Below are 24088 nucleotides of genomic sequence, written 5' to 3' on the forward strand. Positions count from 1 at the left end.
CCATCTCTACTGTCAGGTTTTGTTCAGGAAGGGGCTAGAGGTAGGCTAAAGGCTCCTTGGTCTCTTTGGTTTGTAAATAAATTATGTCTTTGAGAAAAAAATAATTCTTCCTAGAGTTCAGAATTTTCAGAGAGGTCTAAAGTGAAAATGTTCAGGAACCAAATATTGATTTTTCTTCTCTATGGCAGTTATCCGTTTATGGATGAGTTTTTAATATGCAATTTCAGGAACACAGAGCATTTCTCTTTTACAAAACAATATGCTGTCCAACTTTTGAAACTATCTCCAATAAACAGCACTATGCAACTCTGGGAAGATGTGATGGTTTGTGGTAATTTGTTACAGCAGTTCTAGCAAATTAATACAATAAAAAAATCATCGTCCCTGCCCTTAAGGAAATTTATAATCTACATGGAAGTGGATGGCTCAGGCAGGGCCTTAACTAACAAGAGCTAACAAGGGCTTGAAGAGCAGACTGGGGGGATCCCTGGGTGGCTCAGCAGTTGAGCGCCTGCCTTCGGCCCAGGGTGTGATCCTGGAGTCCCAGGATCGAGTCCCAGGATCGAGTCCCAGGATCGAGTCCCACATCCAGCTCCCTGCATGACGCCTGCTTCTCCCACTGCCTGTGTCTGCCTCTCTCTCTCTCTCTGTCTCTCATGAATAAAAACAAAAACAAAAACAAAAAAACAAAACAAAACCCAAAACAAAACAGAAGGATTTCTGGTAGGCCCTTTATTTAAAAAAATAAAATAAAATAAGAGCAGAGCTGGCAAGAGAGTGAAAGATGATCCCTGTCAGCAGGAAAGGCCTCAAGTATGGGGTAGCTCGTGAATATCTAAAGCATGGACTGAATTCGATAGAAATGGAAAGTTTGTGATGGAATGGTATTCTGAGTAGAGGGAATTATAGGAGAAAAAGTGTCCAAACTTAAGATGTTCAGAGGATCTTAAATGATTCAGCTTGGTTAAATTCTACCTATGGAATAGAGTTCTAGAAAAGTAGGTTACTCCAGTAAGGCCCAGAAACAATGAGTATATTTTAACATATGATTTCTGTGCCAGAGAAATTTGAGATGGTATCAAGATCATCCAGCTTAATACTGTTATTTTACATATAGAAATCAAAGGATCGATTTCCTTTACCTAAGATCTGATATTTGGGTTTGAAATAAAGTTAGTACTAAAATCCAAATCTTTTGCTTAGTAATTAAGTCATCTTTGCAGTAAATTTCTGTCTTTTAAATACTCCTTACTCTCTGGCCTAATTTTTAACAATTTTACTACTAAATATCAATTAACTGTTAATTTTTGAGCTCAGTTATTTATATTCAATAATAATTACCTATCTGGTTATGGGTCAGAAACACCTACAATAAATCTTTTCATAAAGATTCCTAGTGGTGTTGCTGGGCACCCTCCCAACCAACCTTCCCCTCCATGTTTCCCAACTGTCTATAGCCCCTAAAATAAGTCTAGAAAAGTCACCATGTAGAATGTTTTATTTCTAATAATAAGCTACATATGAAATCTTTCAATATAGAAAATTAAAAATAGAATGCTGACTATCTCACTACTCTAATTCCCGATGACTTTTTTTTTAATGAAATACAAATACATCATAAGAAAATTCAAATACCTCAGAAAAATAAATTGTATAAATAGTAAGTAGGGAATCTCTTTAGTTTGCTCCCAGGTCTTTCTCTAAGCATGCATCACCAACAGATTCTTATTTGTCTTTCCAGAAAAAAACATACGTGCAATTGTAGATGCTTTTTTTTTTTTTTTTTTTTTTAAGATTTTATTTGTTCATTCATGAGAGACACACACAGAGACAGAGACACAGGCAGAGGGAGAAGCAGGCTCCATGCAGGGAACCCGACGTGGGACTCGATTCCGGGTCTCCGGGATCACGCCCTGGGCTGAAGGCGGCGCTAAAGCCCCGAGCCACCTGGGCTGCCCAGTAGATGCTTTTCTTGATGTAACACTATACACAATGTGTTATACTTTGCTTTTTAATTTTCCTTAAAGATATATCTGGAAACTTTCAATATTACAACCTACAGAACCATTTTATTTAACAAAGCTTTATAATATACCATTATAAGGATATATTGTTATCCTTTAGTTAACCAGCCCCCATTATTTCCAGTGTTTTATTATTACAAACAGTGCTGAACAATATCTTATACATACATCTAGAATGTTTTTTGTTTTGTTTTGTTACATCTAGAATGTTTTTGCAAGTCTACCTTCAGAATAAGTTCCTAGTTGTAGAATTACTAGGAATTATCATGCAATATTGCCAGGCTAAACACCCTGCAATACTCCCCCACCCTGCTGAAGGTAGAATCAAATCTAAATATCTTATCTTGATTACCAAGTTGCTAAGACCTAGTCAGCCTGTCTCTCTAACCTGTCAGTTACTCTTTATTATACCCTGGGGTCACAGCAGCCTTTTGCCCTTTCTTACCCCAGGGCTTTTGTACTTGCTCTTGCTTCTAGTAACTTTCTGCAAGAGGTTTCAAATCAAAGTCATTTACTCTGTGAGGCCTAAAGGGTTTAACTCATGACTTTTACCCCTTCACATCATACTGATTTTTATTTACTTATTTTTAAAAAGATTTATTTCTTTTTGAGAGAGAGTGAGAGAGCAAACTGGTGTGCGCATGCACGTGCCTGTGGCAGGAGTAAAGGGGAACATAGGGAAGGAGCAGAGGGAGAGAGACAGTCCTAGGCAGACTCTGCTAAACACAGAATCCCATTTGGGGCCTGGATCTCATGATCCTGAGATCACTACTTGAGCCAAAACCAAGAGTCCGAGGCTTAACCGACTAGGCCACCCAGGCACCCCTGATTTCATGTTAGCATTTCACTCTATATGAAATTATTTTGTCTTGCCCTCTGTGATGTGAGCTCCAAAAGAGCAAGAGCCCTATCTCTTTTCCACAGAGTCACAAGAGCTCAGAAGAGCACAGGCTCAAGGAATAGCTGGTGAATAAATGGTGAGAGGGTAGATGAGTTTAAAATGACCAAAAATGGCTTGAAAGCACTTGGTACTACCCAGTATTTACCATTTTTTGTAATTGTCCATTTTAAAAGTAAAAAATAGGGACTTATGCCCTACTGTGGAGTAATTTTTCTTTAGATACTGTTAAGAACAAATCAGATATTTTAATTGACCTCATATCTATCTTCAAAAAATAGGCAATAACATTATTTGAGTAAGAAACATAGTAAATGAGAATTTTTCATATTGGTTTGAAATTGATGTGACGACTAGTAAGAGCACTGAATTTGAAAATCAAATCTTTTTTTTTTTTAAGATTTTATTTATTTATTCATGAGAGACACAGAGAGAGAGGCAGAGACATAAGCAGAGGGTGAGGCAAGCCAGATGTGTGACTGGATCCTAGGACCCTGGGATCAGGCCCAAGCTAAAGGCAAATGCTAAACCACTGAGCCACCCAGGTGCCCTGAAAATCAAAATTTTTTTTTAAAGAAAATACCCTTGCAATATACTGTAAAAGGTTCACTAGAATTTCTTTCTCACTTCCCTCCTTTCTTTCATTTATTTAATCAATCATTCATTCAGCCTACAAATATTTATTGATTGTTCACAGGTCCAGGTGCTGTAGTAAAATGTTTATCTCTCACCAGACCACACCCATCTTCTGGGTCAATTATCCCCAAGCCTCTGGCCTGGGCTTTATTTATTTATTTTTAAGATTTTATTTATTTATTCATGAGAGACACACACAGAGAGAGAGAGAGAGAGAGAGAGAGAGGCAGAGACACAGGCAGAGGGAGAAGCAGGCTCCATGCAAGGAGCCTGATGTGGGACTTGATCCCAGGACTCCAGGATCTCGCCCTGGGCGGAAGGCAGGTGCCAAACCGCAGGGATCCCTGGGCTTTATTTTTAAATTCATTCTATTCTAACTTGTACTGCAGAAGTATTTAGAATGACACCCTTAAAGGGAGAGACAAGGAAAGCCTATACATGAAATCTTTGGAAGGATCAACTTATAAATTAATTTTCTAATCATCAACTAGCCTAGCCCTTTGATTTATGCAATATTGCCTGGATTTTATAAACCCTGTCCTTCATGTCTTATTATACCTTCCTCCTTTATAGAGATATTTCTTCCAGTTCCCACTGCTCAGAGGTTCCAGGCAACCTAATTTTGAATGAAAATACCCTCTTCTGGGACTACAGGTGGGGGAAGGGATTTTTCTTCTTGGTCCTAATATCCACCTAATTTTTAAAGCATAGGTTCCTTGACATATGTTAAGCTTACAGTTACAGCCATGGATGAAGTATTAGATACCTCCAGGTCTCCTACAACTCCTTTTCTGAACCTGTGGCTAATGAGTGGAAAATCCTTTTCCTCCTAAGAAGACAGAGGAGTGTAGACAGAAGCTGAGTTTAGGACAGTGCTAGGAGGCTGGGGGTTCAGTAGGGGGTCAACATCACAGTTAGCCTTCTCCTCAACATGATTCTCTTCCACCTACCCGTGAAATATAGACTATAAAACGGGATTTCTCGTGCATATGAATAAAGTTTTTGCATTGGACCAGTTGGTCGAGTTCTCTCTGTTAACTCCTTCCCCGTCTTTGTCTCAGTCCATCAACTCTGACCTCTCCGGGGACCCAAACCGTCCACCTCTCCTCTCTCTCTGCCTCTCTTCCGGCCGCTGGTCGCTCTCCACCTTCCACCTCCTCATCCTCAGCATCCCCAGCCCGCGAGTGACTGAGGAGCCCCGGGGGCTGCGGGGCCTCGGGTTTGCGTGAGTCAAAGCCCTCGCTCTGGGGCGGGGGACCCCCCACCCCCCAGAGTACCGCGGGGGGCAAGGAGGCGGGGAGCGCGTTCCTTTCACGAGTGACCTCAGCGCAAATGTGCCCGGAGTTGTCCCGGCGAGAGGGCTGGCGGGTTTTGCGGTTTCTTTCTCGCCTGCCGGGCAAGCTGGCCGGTCCGCGTGCGAAGGGCTGCGCCCCGCAAGCCGAACCTACATCCAGAGGCAAGGCTAGGCTGCCCTCGAGGTTGGGATCGGGGGGTTGGGGGTGACCGCGAGGCCACTTCCTCCTTCTCGGCGCCCTTCCTCCATTCCCCTAGTCACCTTCACGTCAGCAAAACTGCCCCTCAGGGCGAGAGGTCTCGCTCTCTCTCGCAAAGGGTTAATTTTCCGATCGCACGAGGGGGAGGAGATTTCCCCGTAGACAAGTAAAAAGGGTGATGGACAAACGTGCGGGCACTAAGACCGCAAGGCATTCATTTCCTCCGACGGTGGATGCGGACGCCGGGAGGAGGAGAGCCCCGGAGCGAGGAGCTGGGAGCTGGGAGCTGGGAGCTGGGAGCTGGGAGCTGGGAGCCGCGGCTGCACAGGCAATGCTCGACCCTGGATGTAGCTGAGAGGCTGGGCGAGGCCGGCCCCCGGAGACCCAGCGGCGAGGGGAAGGCCGAGGGGGGTGGGTGGGGAAGCAGACAGGAGAGCACCCGAAATCAAGCGCTTTACAGATTATTTTATTTTGTGTAGAGAACACGTAGCGACTCCGAAGATCAGCCCCAATGAACATGTCAGTGTTGGCTTTACAAGAATATGAATTCGAAAAGCAGTTCAACGAGAACGAAGCCATCCAATGGATGCAGGAAAACTGGTAGGTGATGCTTTCGCGTGATCCTCTTCCCGGGAGCCCTGCGCGTCTCCCCCGTGTGCCTTCATGTCGGGGTTTTCTGTCTGGGGCGTGAACGGAGCGATGCACCGCGGGCAGCGGGGAGCTGGTCGCCGGGGCTGCAGGCAGCGCGTGGGGCTCCGAGTGCCCCTGGGCGAACCGGGGCTACACACGCATCTTTAACATGGATTATATAACGTGTTACATACGTGAACATAGAGAGTAGATAGATGTCTGCGCGACACGGAAGGCGGGAGAGATGCCACAGTTCGGACTCCCTACCTGGGCTCCCTCCCTCCTGGTTTTCACCTAGATTTGCGTTTTCTTGCTTGGCTTCCCGCAAACTGAGTGTGAAAGGCAGTCGTGGAAGGAGCCCAGTCCTCTGTTCCGTTTAACCCTCTCCTGCCCGCGCTCTCGGGTCCTCGCCCTCTCCCCATCCCTCGTGTCCTTCCTTTCTCCTTGCAGCCCTCCTACTTCCCCGCCTGCCCTACTCTCTGCTGCTCCCCGGCCGGATTTCTCCTTTCCTGGACCCCTTTCCCCACGCGGATCCCTTTCCGGTTTCATTAAGAGGCGGGGGTGGCGGGGGGGAGGGGAGGGGACAATGAAAACAGTAATAAAAATGAATGAACCCGAGCGAGTGGAGGGAGCCACGCCATTATTTAAGTTTGTTTTACGGAAACGCCTTTTGGACACACTCCGTCCTAATTCAGGAGGAAGCTGTTGATCGGAGTCGAGGCACAGATTAAAGACCCCTCGGTCCGCAGAGCCCTTGGGGGCTCTTCCCCAGACAAACTTCTAATAGGGAGAGAGTTTGCTTGTTTACTGTGTTCTCTCCGCCGGTCCTTTTGAAAATCCCCGTGTGGGAGGCGAGCGTGTGTCACCTTGCAGTGTCGAACAGGGGAGGAGGGTGTGCTCATCTCGCTTCTTCCTTGTAGAGCGAGCTGCAGACATTCCGGTCCTGCCTCTGCTTAAGCCTGGGTCTGGCGGGCAATACCGTGCAGGCTCCGGGCGCCCCGGAGCCGGGCGCGGCCCGCAGCCTCCCGGGGGCTCGGGCGGAGGGGCTCGGGCGGAGGGGCTCTCGGGCGCCGAGGGGTCCCGCCCGCCGCCGCGTGCGCGAGCGCGCGGGCCCCGCGCCGTCACGACCCGCCTTCCCTCCCCCATCTCATCAATGGGAAACCTAAGACGCCGGCGCGCGGGGGGCCGGGGCTGGAGGTGGTGCCGGAGGAGGGGGCGCGGCGGGCCGGAGCGGGTGGAGGGAGGTCCAGCTTCCTTTCCTCGGGTCCCCGGGAGTTGCGCCTGGCCCGGGGAGCTTGGCCGCGCTGCCTGCCTCCTCCCGCCCGAGGCCCGCTGGCCGTTTGCGGCTGCAGCCGGGCGGAGCCCGCCCTCTGCGCCGGCTGGGCCCGGCCTGCGGGGGGCGGGTGTGCAGGGCTCGGCGTGCTCACAGCCGCTGCGGCTGGCCTGGGGGCCGCACCGGGCGCGGGGCCGCGTGGGGCCAGCCCCGGAAGCCGGCCGGGGGCCGCGACCCGCTCTGAAGCCCAGGAAGTGCGGCAGCCGCTCGGGGCGCGAGGCCAGGGAGCGCCGGGGGAGGGTCCGGCGCGCGAGCAGACCTTGCGAGGCCCTGGCCCCGGAGCAGGCCGACCCCGCTGGGCCCGAGCGGCCGGGGCGGCCCGGGGACCTGCTCCGGAGGCCCTTCCTCCTCCCGCGTCGGGGGTGGCGCTGGAGGCGGGGCGGGGGCGGGGGCGCGGGCGCGGGCGGGGGCGCGGGCGGGGGCGGGGGCTCGAGGCTGCGGGCGCGCGGCGCGGCGCTGCGAGGCGGCCCCCGAGCCGCCGGCTCCCGTCTGCCGCCGCGTGCCCGGCTCCCCGCCACGCCGCTCGAGCCCACGATCTTCCCCCGTGAGCGCCGCGGGCGCCTCTCCTGTGCGCCTCCGCTCCGACTTGCTGCATCGTTACTGAACCTGCCTTTCCGGAGCCGGCGTCCCCCGCGGTGGCTGCCCCCGCGCGCGCTCCGCCGGCCCCTCTGCCTCCTGTTTACCGGTTGCCTCTTCCCTGAGGCCAGGTAACCGTTTCCCGCCTCTTCTCTCCGTTCAACTCCACAAGTACACAATGAGCCGGACCGGGCCCGGCCCTCAGCAGGACTAGGCAGAACGGCAGAAATGCGCCAAGTTATTTTCTCCTGTTGAGCTCCCAGCACTGCTTCCTTCTAGCTCTTGGCAGACCTTTCTTCTGGCAGCATCTCCTCTGGCTTTTCTTTGTACACGTGAATAGTCACAGGTATGCCTGTGCCTCCTTCCTACCAGGCCATCAGCTCTTGAGGGCATGGTTCTTGGCTCGTTCGGAGCACGTTGAAGAGTGCGTTTTGTACGTGGTAGATGCTGGGAAGGAGGCTTATCCAGGGAGTTAAAATGAGGACTGGGGCCTATTGTATTGCCGGCACTACCTGTTAATACCTGAAGTTTAGCATATTTGGCCTCCTCCTGCCTTTGAATACTACATCGTAGGCATATCCTGGGATTTTTCCTTTCTTGACTTTTTCTTTGTTGATCCTATGTTCTTAGCTTGCTTATTGCAGTCAAAAAGCCCTCCTGGCGGTTACTCTTTCCTTGCGTATATTTCTGACCTTACTTGTCTTCCTTTCTCCTCTTATCTCAGTGTGTGCATTTCTCCCCGCATCCTGGGGGCCCCATTTTATAAACCACTTCCACCAAAATCCCAACAGCAAAAAAGTCTTGAACAAGGTGTAAGGTGCATAAGAAAAAGATTTTTTGTTTGCCGTGTTCACAGGAGTAGGGAGCTCTGTAGCCAAGGCTTACTAACCCTCTTGGAGGCAGGGAAAGTTTAGGAAACCAAAGACACACCTTTTCAAAATGGTTTGAAATACCTTCTGGAGGGAAAACACAATGTTGAAGCATCTACTCTCATTGGAGCAATCATTTGCACTTGTCCTTAAAGATGTCTTAGACATGGCCTCAAACAAAGCTTATTAATTTAGAGAATTATAATGATTTCTGTCTCAAAACTGAGCTATGTGGTCTTTCGAAGAATGGGGAGAAAGGCCAGGAGTGCTGTTGTGTCAGTGTGCTGTGAGCACTGCTTAGTATTATTTAACGAGGGTAGTTTATTAAATAATAGTTTAAAATCCATATTCATTACCTAATTACATTTTAATGTTATGGTCTCCTTATTTTGTTTTGGAGTGGTGTTTGTATAAACACTCAAGTGTTCAACGGTGGCAAGTGTATCAGGTTCATTGCTGCCTTAACAAATGATTAACCCTACATTCATCGTTATAAACACAGGATAAATACCACAGACCTTTTTAATTTTCTAGCACATAGTTTCATGTGTAATAGAGAAGCCATTGAAACGTAAAGTAATACAGAGAGAATCATCCTGAGACCTCATTGTGAAAGTACAGGTCAAGTTAAAAATACCTGAGGTAATGGTACCCGGTAAATGAAGAGAGAGGTAGAGGAGAAAGCGTGCTTTACTCAGTAGCCTTTTTGACTTCCAAGTTTACGCTGGAAAGCCCTGTGATTTTACAACAGTGAAAAAAGGGCGTTTTGTCCCTAAATGAGGTATCTCGCCTTTACCTGTTATTTTCACTAATAGCTTATTGAATGTGTAAGTGCTCCTTTTGCTAGCAAGGAAGCGAAATCACGTAGTGACTGGGAAGGCAAGGCCACATAAAATTCATTGAGTGAGAAGGGCAGCTGGGGTCGGCCTTCTCTTTCAGCAGCCTGCCAGGTTTGTGCTAACAGCAGTGGATGCTAGTTAGTTGCTCCGGTTGTAATTGCCTGGCCAATGATGATTATCTTCTGATGTCGGCTGACACGGTGTTCACCAATAGGAAAACGGGAGGCCTGTGCTGACTGCTGTAACATTATGGATGTGAGGTGACGTCATCACAGGGCTTGCCTAGAACCTCATGAAGCCCTCCCCCTCTCCTCTCTGGCATCCTTCACTTACCCAGCCTTTCAGTGCTTTGTATATTTTTCTGACTTTCTCCACTCTCCCCACCGAGGTGTTGGTTTTAAGCGTTTTTATTGTTTACATTTTGTGTTCTGTATTTTAGGGTCTGTAAGATAGTGTAGGAATTTTTAAGATTAAATACTAAGAAAACCTTTCCACAGATTTGTTTTTACTAAGAAAAAAATTGGAGGAAACACTATTTAAAAGGAATTGTACATCTATACGTTCTTTTTTTATTTTTATTTTTTTTAATTTTTTTTTATTTATTTATGATAGTCACAGAGAGAGAGAGAGAGAGAGAGAGACATAGGCAGAGGGAGAAGCAGGCTCCATGCACCAGGAGCCCGATGTGGGATTCGATCCTGGGTCTCCAGGATCGTGCCCTGGGCCAAAGGCAGGCGCCAAACCGCTGCGCCACCCAGGGATCCCATCTATACGTTCTTATATGTGAGGTTCAGGAAGTAACACGATGTACAATTTCCGTATTAAAGAACATAAAGACATTATAAGCCTGTATTATTAGTATTTTACTCAAAATACAGCATCATAATGTATGTCAAACTTTTAAAATGCAAGCAGAGTATTAAACTGTTGTTTCTCCGGTAGTGACAATTGTTCTGATCCTTAAAATCTTTAAGACCTGTATTCGTTCATAAGAAAAATGACTGGAGAGTTGTGCAATCTGCTCTCATGAAACAGGAAAGGCCAGACTCTCGTTTAATCAGTGCCACTACAGCAAATACAAATTTGGTCAGCTACCTAGGAAAATACTATGTCCACATAATAATCATGTTTCTTGACACTTTGGGGAATCACAGTTCATATTAGTCTTAGGATTGAGAAGTCCTAAGTGTGAGAAATTTAGCATGTCATTCAATAAACCTTAGAAAGCACTGGGATATTGGCCTGATAGCACTAGGTTAAGAATGAGAAGACTGAGAAAATGTACAGAGAAGAAAAATACGATCTATGTTATGGTGTTAGAAAATAATGAAATATGTGGGAACTGTGATCTGAACTTTTATGTTTTTTTTTTTTTTGTATCTTTTTAAAAAATGATGTATTTTCATGCAGTCCTTGGTGTTTTAGGATTCCCGGGGATAATGGAAATTATTTTATGATATCTCCCATCCTTATACTTGTACTAGTCATAAATAGTATATGATGATAAAATTTTTACATAGAGCCTTTTGTTAAATTGAGAGTTAAATTTTGTGAAGAAGCCTTCTTGCATGTTGCTTTTAGTGTTGGATGGTGATAATTCTAAAGGTATCGTGATCACATTGTCAATTAACTTCAAAGTCAACCCATTCCAGATCTCAGAGTTGTTTTGCATACTACCTCAAAAGAAGATTCTTTCAAGTTAGATGGAAAGAGCTGTGGGGTGAGAGGTGGGGGATGAAGACTTAGAAATACTAGGAGGTCATAAAATAATCATCTAGTCAATCTTTAGCCAACAAAGCAAAATGAAGGAGTGTGGCACTCACTAGTCATTTAATTCAAGAATTCATCTTTGCTTCAGTGATCTGGATATTTTAGGTCCAAGTATTTAAATGAATTATCTGAAAATTGCCCCAATGATCCACTTAATTTTTCACGTATGGACATACATACGCGGAGCTGCCCTTTGTTAAAAAGTACTAGACAACAGTTCACAACTTTGCCTTAGCTCTTTACCTTTACCTGATCTATGGTCTAGTCTCTACCTTCAAATCTTCCTGCTCCCATTTACTTTTCATTTCTCTTTGTTATAAGAGCACAGGTATTTACCTCAAAAAGTTACCTACAGGGACACCTGGGTGGCTCAGAGGTTGAGCATCTGCCTTTGGCTCAGGGCGTGATCCTTGGGATCTGGGATTGAGTCCCACATCAGGCTTCTTTCAGGGAGCCTGCTTATCCCTCTGCCTGTCTCTGCCTCTCTCTCTCTCTCTGTGTCTCTCATGAATACATAAATAAAATCTTAAAAAAAAAAGTTACCTACATATACCACAGACGGATATTTCTATTGATAACCCTAGAAAATCTGAATGAAAATATAACATGGCTTTATTGAATTGTTACAGTTCATAACTTTATTTGTATATGAATTGTGTAAACAGGTTCAAATATGTAACTTTTGGCACAGTTACTCATAGAACTTAAATAGCATATCTAATTATATTTAACTTCCAATAATTTTTTTTTAAGATTTTATTTATTCATGAGAGACAGAGAGAGAGAGAGAGAGAGAGGCCGAGACACAGGCAGAGGGAGAAGCAGGCTCCTTGGAGCCCAATGTGGGACTCCATCCTGGACCCTGGAATCATGCCCCGAGCTGAAGGTAGACGCTCAACTGCGGAGCCACCCAGGCGTCCCAACTTCCAACAATTTTATTTTAGACATAGATTTGTTCCTTTAAAAAAAATTATTGTTCTAGAATCAAAAATGAATTCGTACTTTTAGGCTTATTGAGCAAAAGCTATTCCAAAGCATTGGGTCTGTGTAAGTCATCAAAGTTCAAGCTTATGTGTATATCGTGATTCATTTCTATATTGAGCCCTCACAATTTTTAGTCTTAAGGTTCATTATCCTACTATTTTGGAATGATAAATACTTGTAGGAAAAACTTTTGTTTAATCAGTCGCTCACTGTGAACTTTCTACAATTTAACTTTAAGCCTGTCTGCTCCTTGCCCACCCCCCCACAACCAGTCAAAATATACAAGTGAAAAAGATTTATACTTACCTTTGCTGAGATGAATAAGACATACTGGATATAAGCAATTTTGCTGAATGATACTTATATAGTTTTCTAATACTTTTATTTCCTCCATAATTTCGCATTTTTAGTATTTTTCTTTCTAAAAAGTTTGTAGCTAATTGCAGTATGATTAGGGGAATATCATTGACAGAATGTATTTTGGCTGGGGGGGGATCTCACTGTTTTTATGTTGGTTTATGATCACATTTTAAGTAAAATAGGTGTTACTCCATTTCTTAAAGATAAATTTCGAATGTGTTAGCTCAACCCTTTTCTTTTTTCTTTTTTTTAAATTTTATTTATTTTATTCATGAGAGACAGAGAGAGAGAGGCAGAGACACAGGCAGAGGGAGAAAGCAGGCTCCAGGCAGGGCGCAGGATGCAGGAATCCTTCCCGGGTCTCCAGGATCACACCCTGGGCCAAAGGCAGTGCCAAACCCCTGAGCTACCCAGGCTGCCCCACCCTTAACTTTATTAACACCCATCCTTGGAGCTAGTGTTTTGCTTTGTTTGGTTTTTTAATTGATCCTTTGAATTCTGAGGCTGAATTTTTGAATTGACTATTCATTAACTCTCAATGGACAGTATACATCATTTTTTGAAGACTATGAAATGACCCATGAAATGCATGTTTATTATGTGTCTTTTTTTTTTAATATTTTATTTATTTATTTATTCATGAAAGACACAGAGACAGAAAAGCAGAGACACAGGCAGAGGGAGAAGCAGGCTCCATGCAGGGAGCCCGATGTGGGACTCGATCCCAGGACTTCAGGATCAGGCCCTGGGCCAAAGGCAGGGGCCAAACCACTAAGCCACCCAGGGATCCCCTATTATGTGTCTTTGTTAGGAGAGATGCAAGCATTTACCTGGAAAAGTACACTCCACATAAAGCTGTTAGAGTGTCTTTCAAAAAATGAAAACTGATACCCATTATAGACTATTTGTTTTTTATTTCTTAGTATTTCAAAGAGCATCTTGCTGAACTGGACATACTTATAAAATTTGCTGCAAAATAGGTTCCAACTTAATTGACTTTTGTCAATTTTTAAATTTTTTTAAGTAGGCTCCATGTCCAGCGTGGACCCCAACACAGGGCTTCAACCCATGACTGAGATCAAGACCTGAGCTGCTAACAAGGGTCAGCCCCTCAATCTACTGAGCCACCCAGGTGCCCCTTGACTTTTGTTGATGTTTTTTAAAACTAGTTAAATAATTTGATTTTACTAAGCATTTAAAAACCGCAAAAGTTGAACGTTTAATTAATTGGATTTATCCCGATCAGTACTTGGATTTATCCCGATTATAAATAAGTTTAAAAAAATCTTCAAAATAGTTAATTATAGCCAAAACCTTCAAGGTTTTTTGTTTTTGTTTTTGGTAGGCCCAGTTGTTCCTTTTACATGTAGGGTGATGTTAATAAAATGTAAACGTTTTTAAGATTCTAGGCCCAATCCAACTGGGTTCAGGTGTAGTTACTTCAGTGAAATTGAATGCTTTGAAGTTGAGAATTTTATGATCTTGTTTTAGGAGGCTCAATGGGGAAGAAAGCTCTAGATAAAAAGGTTTACTTCTGGAACTTTTTTTTTTTTTTAATTTGTGTGAGATTTCTATTGAAGTCTGGGTGCCTTAAGCATTTAAAAGCTGGACTGGCAGGGGTTATCATTACAATAAGAGGGAAGGAAGCTCAGTCAAAGCATTGTAAATATCAACATTTATGGTTTTCTCTCAATTTTATGACTTTTTGACAGACTTAATTTAAAGATCTTTTAAGAGTAGGGTAGAGTTTATCTTAAAGTAGTGATACTAATAGTTGGTACGTAATTGTTTACTGACTGCAGGCTTTTTTTAAGGTTTTATTTATTTATTTACTTGAGAAAGAGAGTATGAGCAGAGGGGAGAGACAGAGGAGAAGCAGACACCCCCACTGAGCAGGGAGTCCTACAAAGACTGGCTCTAACCCAGGATCCGTGGGATCTTGACCTGAGCCCTAGGCAGACTCTTAACTGCCTGAGCCACCCAGGTGCCCGCTGACATTCTTTTAAAATCATTTACATATGTTAACTGTTAAACATCCTCCCAACCACTCTTTGATGTATTACCTTTTTGATTTTTTACAACAGGAAATGGGGCTCAGTGTGGTTATACAGGTTAGGATTTTCATGTAGGGATAAAAGGACTGGAATGGGCTCCAGGCCTAATGAAGAGTTTGTCATTAAGCCCTCAATCATCCCCTCATTTGAATAGGAATAAATACACTATGGATCTAAACTTTTAGCACTATTAACATATAAGAAACTTGTGTTTTTAATCAATGATCCCCCAAATGCCTCTAAGAAATTTTAACTAAAGTATCCTCAACACATTAAGGCCAGGATAACTACGAGAAACACCTATAAACGTAGTGAACATTAAACTATATAGGTAAATAAGTACCTAAATCATTAAGAAATATTTTTGAATGTTATTTGTTTATCCATCAACACTTTTAGAAGTGGAGAAAGCAATGTCACCTTCAGTGTTGCTTCTATCATAAAACATTCCAATTTTGTCATAAGTGATGACACAGATTCGGAACCTTTCTTATAAAGCATGTTTTTCTGTCTGCCTCTCTTCCACGAGCCTCATACATTTAGCTTGGTTCTAGACTCTGGGAATTTATTTCCACCTGGCTCTGTCTGTACCATTCTTTCCTTCAGGCAGGGGTACAGGGTAAATAGCCATCCATAGAAGCCACACACAGTTGACAGAAGAAAAAAAAAGACGTGTGACTTGGGGATGTCACTATTCTTTGAGGTCCATTTCTGTATGAAGGATTAAAAAGTAGTTTCATTTGTTTTGTTTGTGAGTCTTGAATTCTTTTTCTAGTTCTACAGAAAGAAATACAGGAAAAAAGACATGAAAGCATTAGAAAATGTAAAGATGCATGAAATAAAACAACTTTAATTCTTATCCAGAGGCATCCACTGTTATTTTGCCACATTTCCTTCAGCCTTGTTTCCAAGTTTTTTATATGGTATGCATTCAGTGCATCCATTGACAGATTGAGTTCCTTATTATGTGCCAAGGATTGTGCTGAGCACTTTACATTTACATATTATCACATTACAACTTTGATGTTGTTTATTTCCCTCTTTGCATTATAAACATTCCACTAAAACCTCTCCATAAGTATGTTTTCCATATATTTTATTGTTTGGGCTTAAATTAATTTAGATAACCATTGCCTTATCTTCAATCATGCTAAGTTTCTAATATTTTGCTATTAGAACTAGTCATTTGATTATCTTTGTCCATTAATTTTTCTTACTTATCTGATCATTTCCTTTGTAGAGGTATAAACTGTAGCATCCAAGGGAATTACCTCTTTTTTTTTTTTTAGATTTTATTTATTCATTCCTGAGAGACACAGAGAGAGAAGCAGAGACATAGGCAGAGGGAGAAGCAGGCTCCCTATGGGGAGCCCAATGCTGGTCTCAACCCCAGGACCCCAGGATCACACCCTGAGCCAAAGAGCTGAAAGCAGACTTTCAACCACTGAGCTACCCAGGCATCCCGGGAATTACCTCTTTTTAAGGATTATGATATCTAGACATCTGGTTGATGTCTAGAAAAGTTAACCAATTTGCACTCCAGCAAGGAAAGACAGTTTTCACATCCTTCATCTTCATTCTGAAGATGATCTCTTAAAAAATCTTTGATAAATTAATGTAAAATGGGACATCTTGTTGCTTTAATTTATATTTGTTTTCTAGTGAGATCCAAAAAATTTACTTGGATTTATTTTCCATTTACTTTTGTAAGTTATCTGTTCCAGGCCTTTTCTAGTTAACTATCATTTGCTTACATTTGGGATACATTAAGGATCTTTGCTTTTGTTCAGCATGATTACTCTGTTGTGAATAATTTCTTCTCTAGAGTGACTTCTAGGAACTAATTAAATATATGAAATAGAAATGTATTTTCCATCACCCCCTGAATTAAGGGAAACAACTGTGCTTATCTCTTTATAAATAACCTTAAGTCAACAGCCCCAGGGAGTAAGAGAGAGAGAGGAGAGAAAGCCTGGAGACTGGGCTTCTGTTCAGTGTGGAGAGAGAGGAAGTAGTCTCTTGGACTTCCTGCTAATTTTTGGACTCTCTTATTTGCTTTATTTTTCAGTTTTCCACAGATGTGGTGATGAGTGTTCACTGTAGTATTATAGTATGGTGGTTAGGCACAAGGGCTCTGGAGCCAGTGTGTTAGGGTTCAAGCCCTCTTGCAACCACATAGCAACTGAGTGACCATCTCGCCAGTGGATTAATTAGCACCTCTGCTTCAGTTTCCTCATCTTTAAATTGAGAGATGATAATAATAGTATTGGGAATGATAATGATGGAATCTACTTTAGCAGGTTGTGAGGATTAGACAATTTATACATTAGGTCCTTACAACAGTGTCCAAGACTGTATATAATTTTTATTATACCTTTATTGTTATCTGCACCATAGGCTCAGTGGGATCAAAAGGGAAAAGGGAGGAACTGTAAGTTCTCGTAGAACTGAGGTACCCCAAAATGGCTGTACCCCAAAATAGGACAAAAAGGCCTATTACCCAGGAGCCACTACCAAGGTATAGGCATTGGGAGGAAAAACCAAGAAAAAGAAAAAGTATGACATCAGCTTTGCTTTTAGGAAATCTATAATTCAAAAGATCTCAGCAAAGGGACACCTGGGTGGTTCAGTGGTTGAGCATCTGCCTTCAGCTTAGGGTGTGATCCCGGGGTCCAGGGATCCAGTCTGGCATCGAGCTCCTTGCAGGGAGCCTGCTTCTCCCTCTGCCTATGTCTCTGCCTCTCTGTGTCTCTCATGAATAAATAAATAAAATCTTAAAAAAAAAAAAAGATCTCAGCAAGAGAAAACATTGTTAATATAAATGCAGTTTAAAAAAAAGTGTGGGTGCCCACTCTACTATGAACGTTTGGAACATTTTCAAAAGCTATGCTTTATCTTCTATCACATGTAACAGTGTGAAATCGAGGGAGTCCTGGGAATAGATGCTAATTACTAATTTATTTCCAATAAAACACCTGAGATTATCCCATTTAATAATTTACACAATGTGATAGCGTCTTTATTATGTTACACACACTAAAGGTAAAATCATTCTAAATCCATAAGTGAAATGATAGTGGCTGAAAATTTGGAGGTTTTTTTTTTTTTTTTTAAGATTTTAATGCATTTTTGGCAGAGAGAGAGAGAGACAGTGCATGAGTCAGGGAGGAGCAGAAGGAGAGAGAGAAGGAGAAACAGACTCCTGGCTGAGCAGGAATCCATCCCAGGACCCCAGGAAAATGACCTGAGCTGAAGGCAGATGCTTAACTGTCTGTTTAACCCACTGAGCCACCGAGGCGCCTCAAATTTTGGAGTTAGGTGCTTGTAAGTTTATGCTTCAAATAAGTATTTAGTCATTGTTTTTCTAATTTCAATGAAAGAAGCAAGGCTGTTTGGTTTCTTAGTGAAGTCAAATAAGAGAGCAAAACACATCGGTTTTCTCTTATGTACTTGAATTGCCATGAGCTTGTGGTGGAGAAACCCAAGTGGAGTCCTTTCTTTAAGGTTCCCAGTTTTCTTATTCTTGAGACAAGGAAGTCTGTCCCTTAGGGGTTCCCATGAAATAGGGGAGATTTTCTTCCATGTGTTTATTCCTTCCTCTCTTAGCTCCTGTTGAAGGAGGTCATGGAGAACACATAACCACATGTTGACCCTCACTGGACTTGGGCATTTATTTGGAGGATCTTCATCCCCTCCCTTACTTTTGCAATGTATGATTGTCCCATTGTTCTCATACTCGAAGCCACTTCAAGGGCGCAGCCTTGAGAGAGTAACACATTGTAGAGCCTGTGTATATGACTGAACCCTTGAAGGCCTTTGTACAAACTCTTAAGATTCTGGAGGGCAGGTGAAAAGATCTGCTCATCCTGCGACCTCTGAAGACAAGCCTCATCTGTAAATTCCCTTATTAAAACTGCCACCTACCAATCTGGAGTGATCAACCCTTTCTTCAGTCTGCGTGCACAGGGGAGCAGTTTCCAGTTTCACCTGGAGAACTCCTGAGGTTACGAACCAGCAGGTCTCCATCCAGACCTGGAGCTCCCATTGCAGTGGGCTACTTGCATGCCTCCTTGTGACGGCAACACAGGTAAAGTGTGCCGTGCTATGAGAGCTGTTTTATAACTAACCTCTAATTTGATAAATGCTTAAGTTGTAAGTGAACTGTCCTCCTAGGCCTGTATCAACTGTCGAGAAATTCTTTCAGGCCTACTGTTGTAGATACTTGGAATTTGTGGGGGGGGGTTTATGTTTAAAATTTTTAAAAATATTTTATTTATTTATTCATGAGAGACAGAGAGAAAGGCAGAGACAGAAAAAGCCTGCCTGTGGGCAGCCTGATGTGGGACTCCATCCCAGGACCCACAGGATCATGCCCTGAGCTGAAGGCAGATGCTCAACTGCTGAGTCACCCAGGCATCCCGAAATTTGTGGTTTTAACAATAGCAGTTTTAACGTGGAATGACCCAAAGGTCCAGGCAATGAATCAATTAAAATTTTTTTTTTCTGCAGTCACATTTGAGAAGCAATAACAGAGCAGTTATGCTGTGCTTTCTTATTGTCCTGGAGGTAGGAATTTTTGTGAAGTGTAGGAACTATGCACCTATGAGAAATGGCCTCAAAGCAGTATAACACTTAGTGCTGACATGAAAGTAAGGGATGAGATAAAATCTTAGAAAAACCTCAACTGGGTGGCTCAGTGGTTGAGTGTCTGTCTGCCTTTGGCTCAGGTGGTAATCCCGGAGTGTGGGGATTAAGTCCCACATCCGGCTCCCTGCATGGAGCCTGCTTCTCCCTCTGCCTATGTCTCTGCCTCTTTCTCTCTGCGTCTCTCATGAATAAATACATAAAATCTTAAAAAAAAAAAAAGTTCTTGGGCAGCCCCGGTGGCGAAGCGGTTTAGCGCCGCCTGCAACCCCGGGGAGTGATCCTGGAGACCAGGGATTAAGTCCCACATCGGGCTTCCTGCATGGAGCCTGCTTCTCTGCCTGTGTCTCTGCCTCTCTCTCGCTCTTTCTGAATGAATAAATAAATAAACCTTTAAAAAAAAAGTTCTTTTGCCTCGTTGCATCTGAGAGAGCAAGATGGGTCACCAGCAGCTCTACTGGAGTCAAACGAGAAAGTTAGGCCAGGGCTCTCATTCTTGCCTTGTGTGTTCAAACTGGCACAATCTGATCTGGAAATCTGGCCTCAGTATGTGCCACCAGTGTTTCTGTCAGTACACGAAGGATATAGGCTTCATTAAGTTGGATTAGATGAACTTCCTTGAATGGGTCATCCAAGATACCTACCTTAACTGCAGATGTCCAAGATACCTACCTTAATGCCAACTCATTGTACATAAAATAAAAATATTGAGTGTTTAAAAAAAAAGTAAGGGATGAAGAAGAGATCTAGGAACAGCAGGATGCTTCATCAGAAAACAGTTTTATGGAATTTTGTAGGTTAAAGGAATGTTCTTCAAATTTTTTGCTCACTTCCTTTGTAAAGAAGTTTCAAAAGCAATGTACTGCCTGACACACTTGAAAGTTTTCATTATAAGCTGAATTAATTTCTTATTATAGAATAAATAAGATGAGGATTAGCTAGTTACAATAAGTATTTTATAATGTGAGGGCACCTGGTGGCTCAGTGGTTGGGCATCTGCCTTTGGCTCAGGGCATGATCAGGTCTTGGGATCAAGTCCCGCATCAGTCTTCCTGCGGGAAGCCTGCCTTTCCTTCTGCCTGTGTCTCTGCCTCTATCTCTGTGTCTCTCATGATAAATAAATAAAATCTTAAACATTTTATAATTTGAGGACAAGTTTACCTACTTTATTGAATAATGCACAGTGAATCTGAAATTACATAAACATTTTTATTAATGCTTTTATTCAATCAATGGCCCCCCCAAACATGTCATATTCCACAATGAAAAAAATCAATGGTACTAACCTATATTGCCTCTGTTTGTTCTTAAGTTTGAACATGTCAGTGTTCATTATGTAAAGGCTCTAAACAGAAGGGGAAAAAATGGATATTATGTTTCTGCCTCATATCATTATTCATTTTTACTTTGTGCTTTGGACTAGAAGGAAAGACCTAGGCAGGCTATCAAGTGTCTATGTTTTAAAACTGCAGAGAAGGTTATGGATAGGATTACCATGTGTATTGTAGTCATTAAGACTAGTTTCCTAATGGGTAAAGCAATTTCTTTTTAACTTGGTCATCTACTGTTAGAACCTGAGGACTGCCTTAAGCCCCCTAAGTCCATTCCATGTGGGGTGGCTCTGATTGTTGAAGGCTGTCCTACATATCGACCTGAAAGTTGTATCCCTTTATCATTCCTCCATTATAGTCCTAGCGCTGACTCTACCTGTATTTAATTCCCACTTCCACATAACCATCGTGTATGCATTTGAAAATTGCTATTATATCCTCTCTAGGCCTTCTTTTCTAAGCCATTTCTCAAATATTATTTGCAGTCCACTGGGAACCCGAATATCTGAAAAATAAAAAAGTAGGACTCCCACACTTTTGGTTTGGACAATTAAATGTGACCGACTAGGATAAACTCTAATAAATTTATTAAAGCTTGGTTGATATACATTAAAATGAACAAATTTGTATTAGAGAATAATACAGATGGAAGGAATTATAGTTTTAATCTACTAGAAGGTCTGCCATATGGTCCTTTGGAACATCACAAAGCTATTGTACATAGGACATTCTGGAAATTTTAAGGACTTGTCAGAGAACTGCCAGGATTACCTTGAGTTGTAGTGGTTTTCAATTACTGCTCATATATTCACATTTGCAGGAATTCTTTTTTGGACCTGTGTATTGTGATTGCTGATATTGTTTGTGATGACACCATTTTGGTTGGTATTTGGTTCTTCTCTAGTTCTTCATAATTCTTGAGTTCTTTTGCTGCTGATGAGGGTAGCTTGGGGTTAAAAAAAAAAAAAATTGGAGAACCATGCTGTGTCCTTGATCCTTAAATAGGTATTTGGCCAGACTCCCATAGAGGAGGCTGTTTCTCTTCAGAATACACAGGCACAGGCTTCATGTCAGAGATTCAGAATTAGTATGTCCATGGAGAGGCCCAGGTACTGTGTAAAGTTCTTCTCAGGTAATTCTTCTTTTTTAAAAAAAGATTTTATTATTTTATTTATTTATTCATGAGAGAGGCAGAAACATAGGCAGAAGGAGAAGCAGGCTCCCTGTGGGTAGCCTGATGGCGGGACTGGATCCCAGGATCCTGGGATAACAACCTGAGCCAAAGGCAGACCCTCAACCACTGAGCCACCCAGGTGCCCTTCCCAGGTAATTCTGACACTTGCTTTAGCAAATACTGCTCTGGATGATGCTGATTCCATCATACATTCTTCGAGTTTGTCTTCTCAGACTATTGATTTCACAAACTGAACCTCTTCCAATCTGCTCTACTTCTTTGTTGTCTGCCTCTGGACGGATTATCAGTCTTTTCAACGCCCTTGTTTCCCTGCCCTGTTTCCCCAATTCTAATTCACAAGTCCTGTGTGATCTGGCTTTCGCTTCATTTCTCTTGGCTCATTGCCATTGCCACTGTTTTCCTGCAGGCCTCCACCCTACTTTTTGTCTCCTTACTCACTTCTTTTTTTTTTTTTTTTTTAATTTTTATTTATTTATGATAGTCACAGAGAGAGAGAGAGAGGCAGAGACACAGGCAGAGGGAGAAGCAGGCTCCATGCACCGGGAGCCCGACGTGGGATTCGATCCCGGGTCTCCAGGATCGTGCCCCGGGCCAAAGGCAGGCGCCAAACCGCTGCGCCACCCAGGGATCCCTCCTTACTCACTTCTATCCTCTACCTGGTCTTTCAGCAGGAAGTCACAGATGCCATCCTGTCACTCTTGCCCTACAAGCCTTCCCCGGTTTCCTGCTGTCTATATGACAAGTCTAAATTGTTTTGGTTGGTTTGAAAGACCATTTATTTATTTATTTATTTTTAAAAAGATTTTATTTGTTTATTCATGAGAGACATAGAGAGAGAGAGAGAGAGAGGCAGAGAGAGGCAAAGACACAGGCAGAGGGAGAAGCAGGCTCCATGCAGGGAGCTGGATGTGGGACTCCATCCCGGTACTTTGGGATCACGCCCTAAGCTGAAGGCAGACACCCAACTGCTGAGCCACCCAGGCATCCCTGAAAGGCCATTTAAAATCTGTCTCCTGTCTCCCAATCACCTTCCTAGTGTTACCTATTGAAGTAGCCCTGGTCCCAGCCTGTCTGTTCAAATGCAAATTAAATGTCCTTTTCCCTCCTCTCCCATCAGAATCTACTGGGTCTTCCTTTGCGGTTTGCAGGCATTTGACTCATAAATAGATTAGTATTTTTTCTTCTAGCTTTGAAATCAGTGCCTGTCACCGAATTTGGCATATATAGTTGCACTATATGTGTGTTAAATAGATGAATGCATATTGGTATGGATACCCAAGCCTGTTCATTCACATTCAAATGTATCTGATTTATTATCCTTTACACTTTCTTTTGTCTTTAAGTGAATCATGAGACATTACCTGGTGCCTTATTGAAACAATAATAAAAGGGGCACCTGGGTGGCTCAGTGGTTGAGCATGGCTCAGGTTGTGATCCTGGAGTCCTGGGATCGAGTCTTGCATAGGGCTCCCCGCAGGGTATCTGCTTCTACCTCTGCCTATATCTCTGTGTCATAAGACACAGACACATGACACAGAGATATACTTTAGACATAAAGTCTAAAAAGAAAAAAATAATTAAAAAATAATAAAAATACATATTCTCTTCTAATTTTATTTTTAAGAGAAAAGGTATTTTATCATGACTAATTTGTAGTGAAAGTGTGCTAATTTGGGGGGACTCTTTTTTAAGCACTCAAACCATCTAATTAGAAAGAAGTCAGACTTACTTAGAATGAGGGGTGGGTCGGATTGTATGTACAAGGAACGAAAATCGGGTAGAAAATAATACCAAATGGTAAAAGATACTTGTATCAAGATGGCAGTGTGGTGGTGGTTTCTTCTTTTGTGTCTTCCAGTTTTCTATAATCTTTCTTATGTTATATTCTGAGTATGTACAGGTGGTATGGTTATGCATGTGGTCTTTTCCCTTTTTTTGAATTAACTATAATGTGTTTACTGCTTTTATAATAAAAGTTGCATTTTATAATGGTGTATTTGGTATCAGGTAACAAGCACTTTTTTAAACGAATGCATTTTTAAATAAACATTAAAAAAAGCAACGTAGTTAAACAGAAACACGGTTTGTGGACATTGAACTGCACAATCTTCAAATAAAGACACTTTCTCAGATTAAGGTAGAAATGAACCATACTACTGATGTCCAATTGTAAGTTATACAGTTTAATTATTTTTTAGTAGGAAGGGGTTATACTCTTTAGCAGGGTGGGGGCGGAGATAAAAGACATAAATTTGACTTTAACATTGCAACTTCTATGGCTGGGCTTCAGGAATGTATCTAATAGGGCAAAGGTTCCCCAGAGACAAGAGTCATCTAATCTAATAAAGATAAGAGATTAAACATAAACCTGTCTCTAGAGAGAAAAAAATGAATAGGATAATTGGCTTAGGGACCTGGTAGCACCTGGAAACAGATGCTGTACATATACCTG

General features: G+C 42.8%; 1 protein-coding gene and 1 pseudogene across 3 annotated transcripts in view; both read left to right on the forward strand.

Annotated features, from left to right (window-relative positions):
* Positions 1-4650: 4650 nt before the first annotated feature.
* Positions 4651-24088, forward strand: part of ELOVL6 (ELOVL fatty acid elongase 6) — a 141033-nt gene continuing 121595 nt past the window's right edge. The window contains exons 1-2 of one of the 3 annotated variants that reach the window (XM_038581902.1): positions 4651-4783; positions 5531-5651. In XM_038581902.1, the coding sequence (XP_038437830.1) occupies positions 5563-5651 (89 nt within the window). In that variant the 5' untranslated portion in view covers positions 4651-4783; positions 5531-5562. Of the gene's footprint in view, positions 4784-4894; positions 5015-5207; positions 5380-5530; positions 5652-24088 lie in introns of those variants that run through there. The other 2 variants (XM_038581901.1, XM_038581900.1) reach the window with 2 other exon arrangements.
* On the forward strand, positions 19548-19718 carry LOC100689005 (annotated as a pseudogene).

The sequence above is a fragment of the Canis lupus genome, chromosome 32 (assembly GCF_011100685.1).
Source record: "Canis lupus familiaris isolate Mischka breed German Shepherd chromosome 32, alternate assembly UU_Cfam_GSD_1.0, whole genome shotgun sequence".
Lineage (NCBI taxonomy): Eukaryota > Metazoa > Chordata > Mammalia > Carnivora > Canidae > Canis > Canis lupus.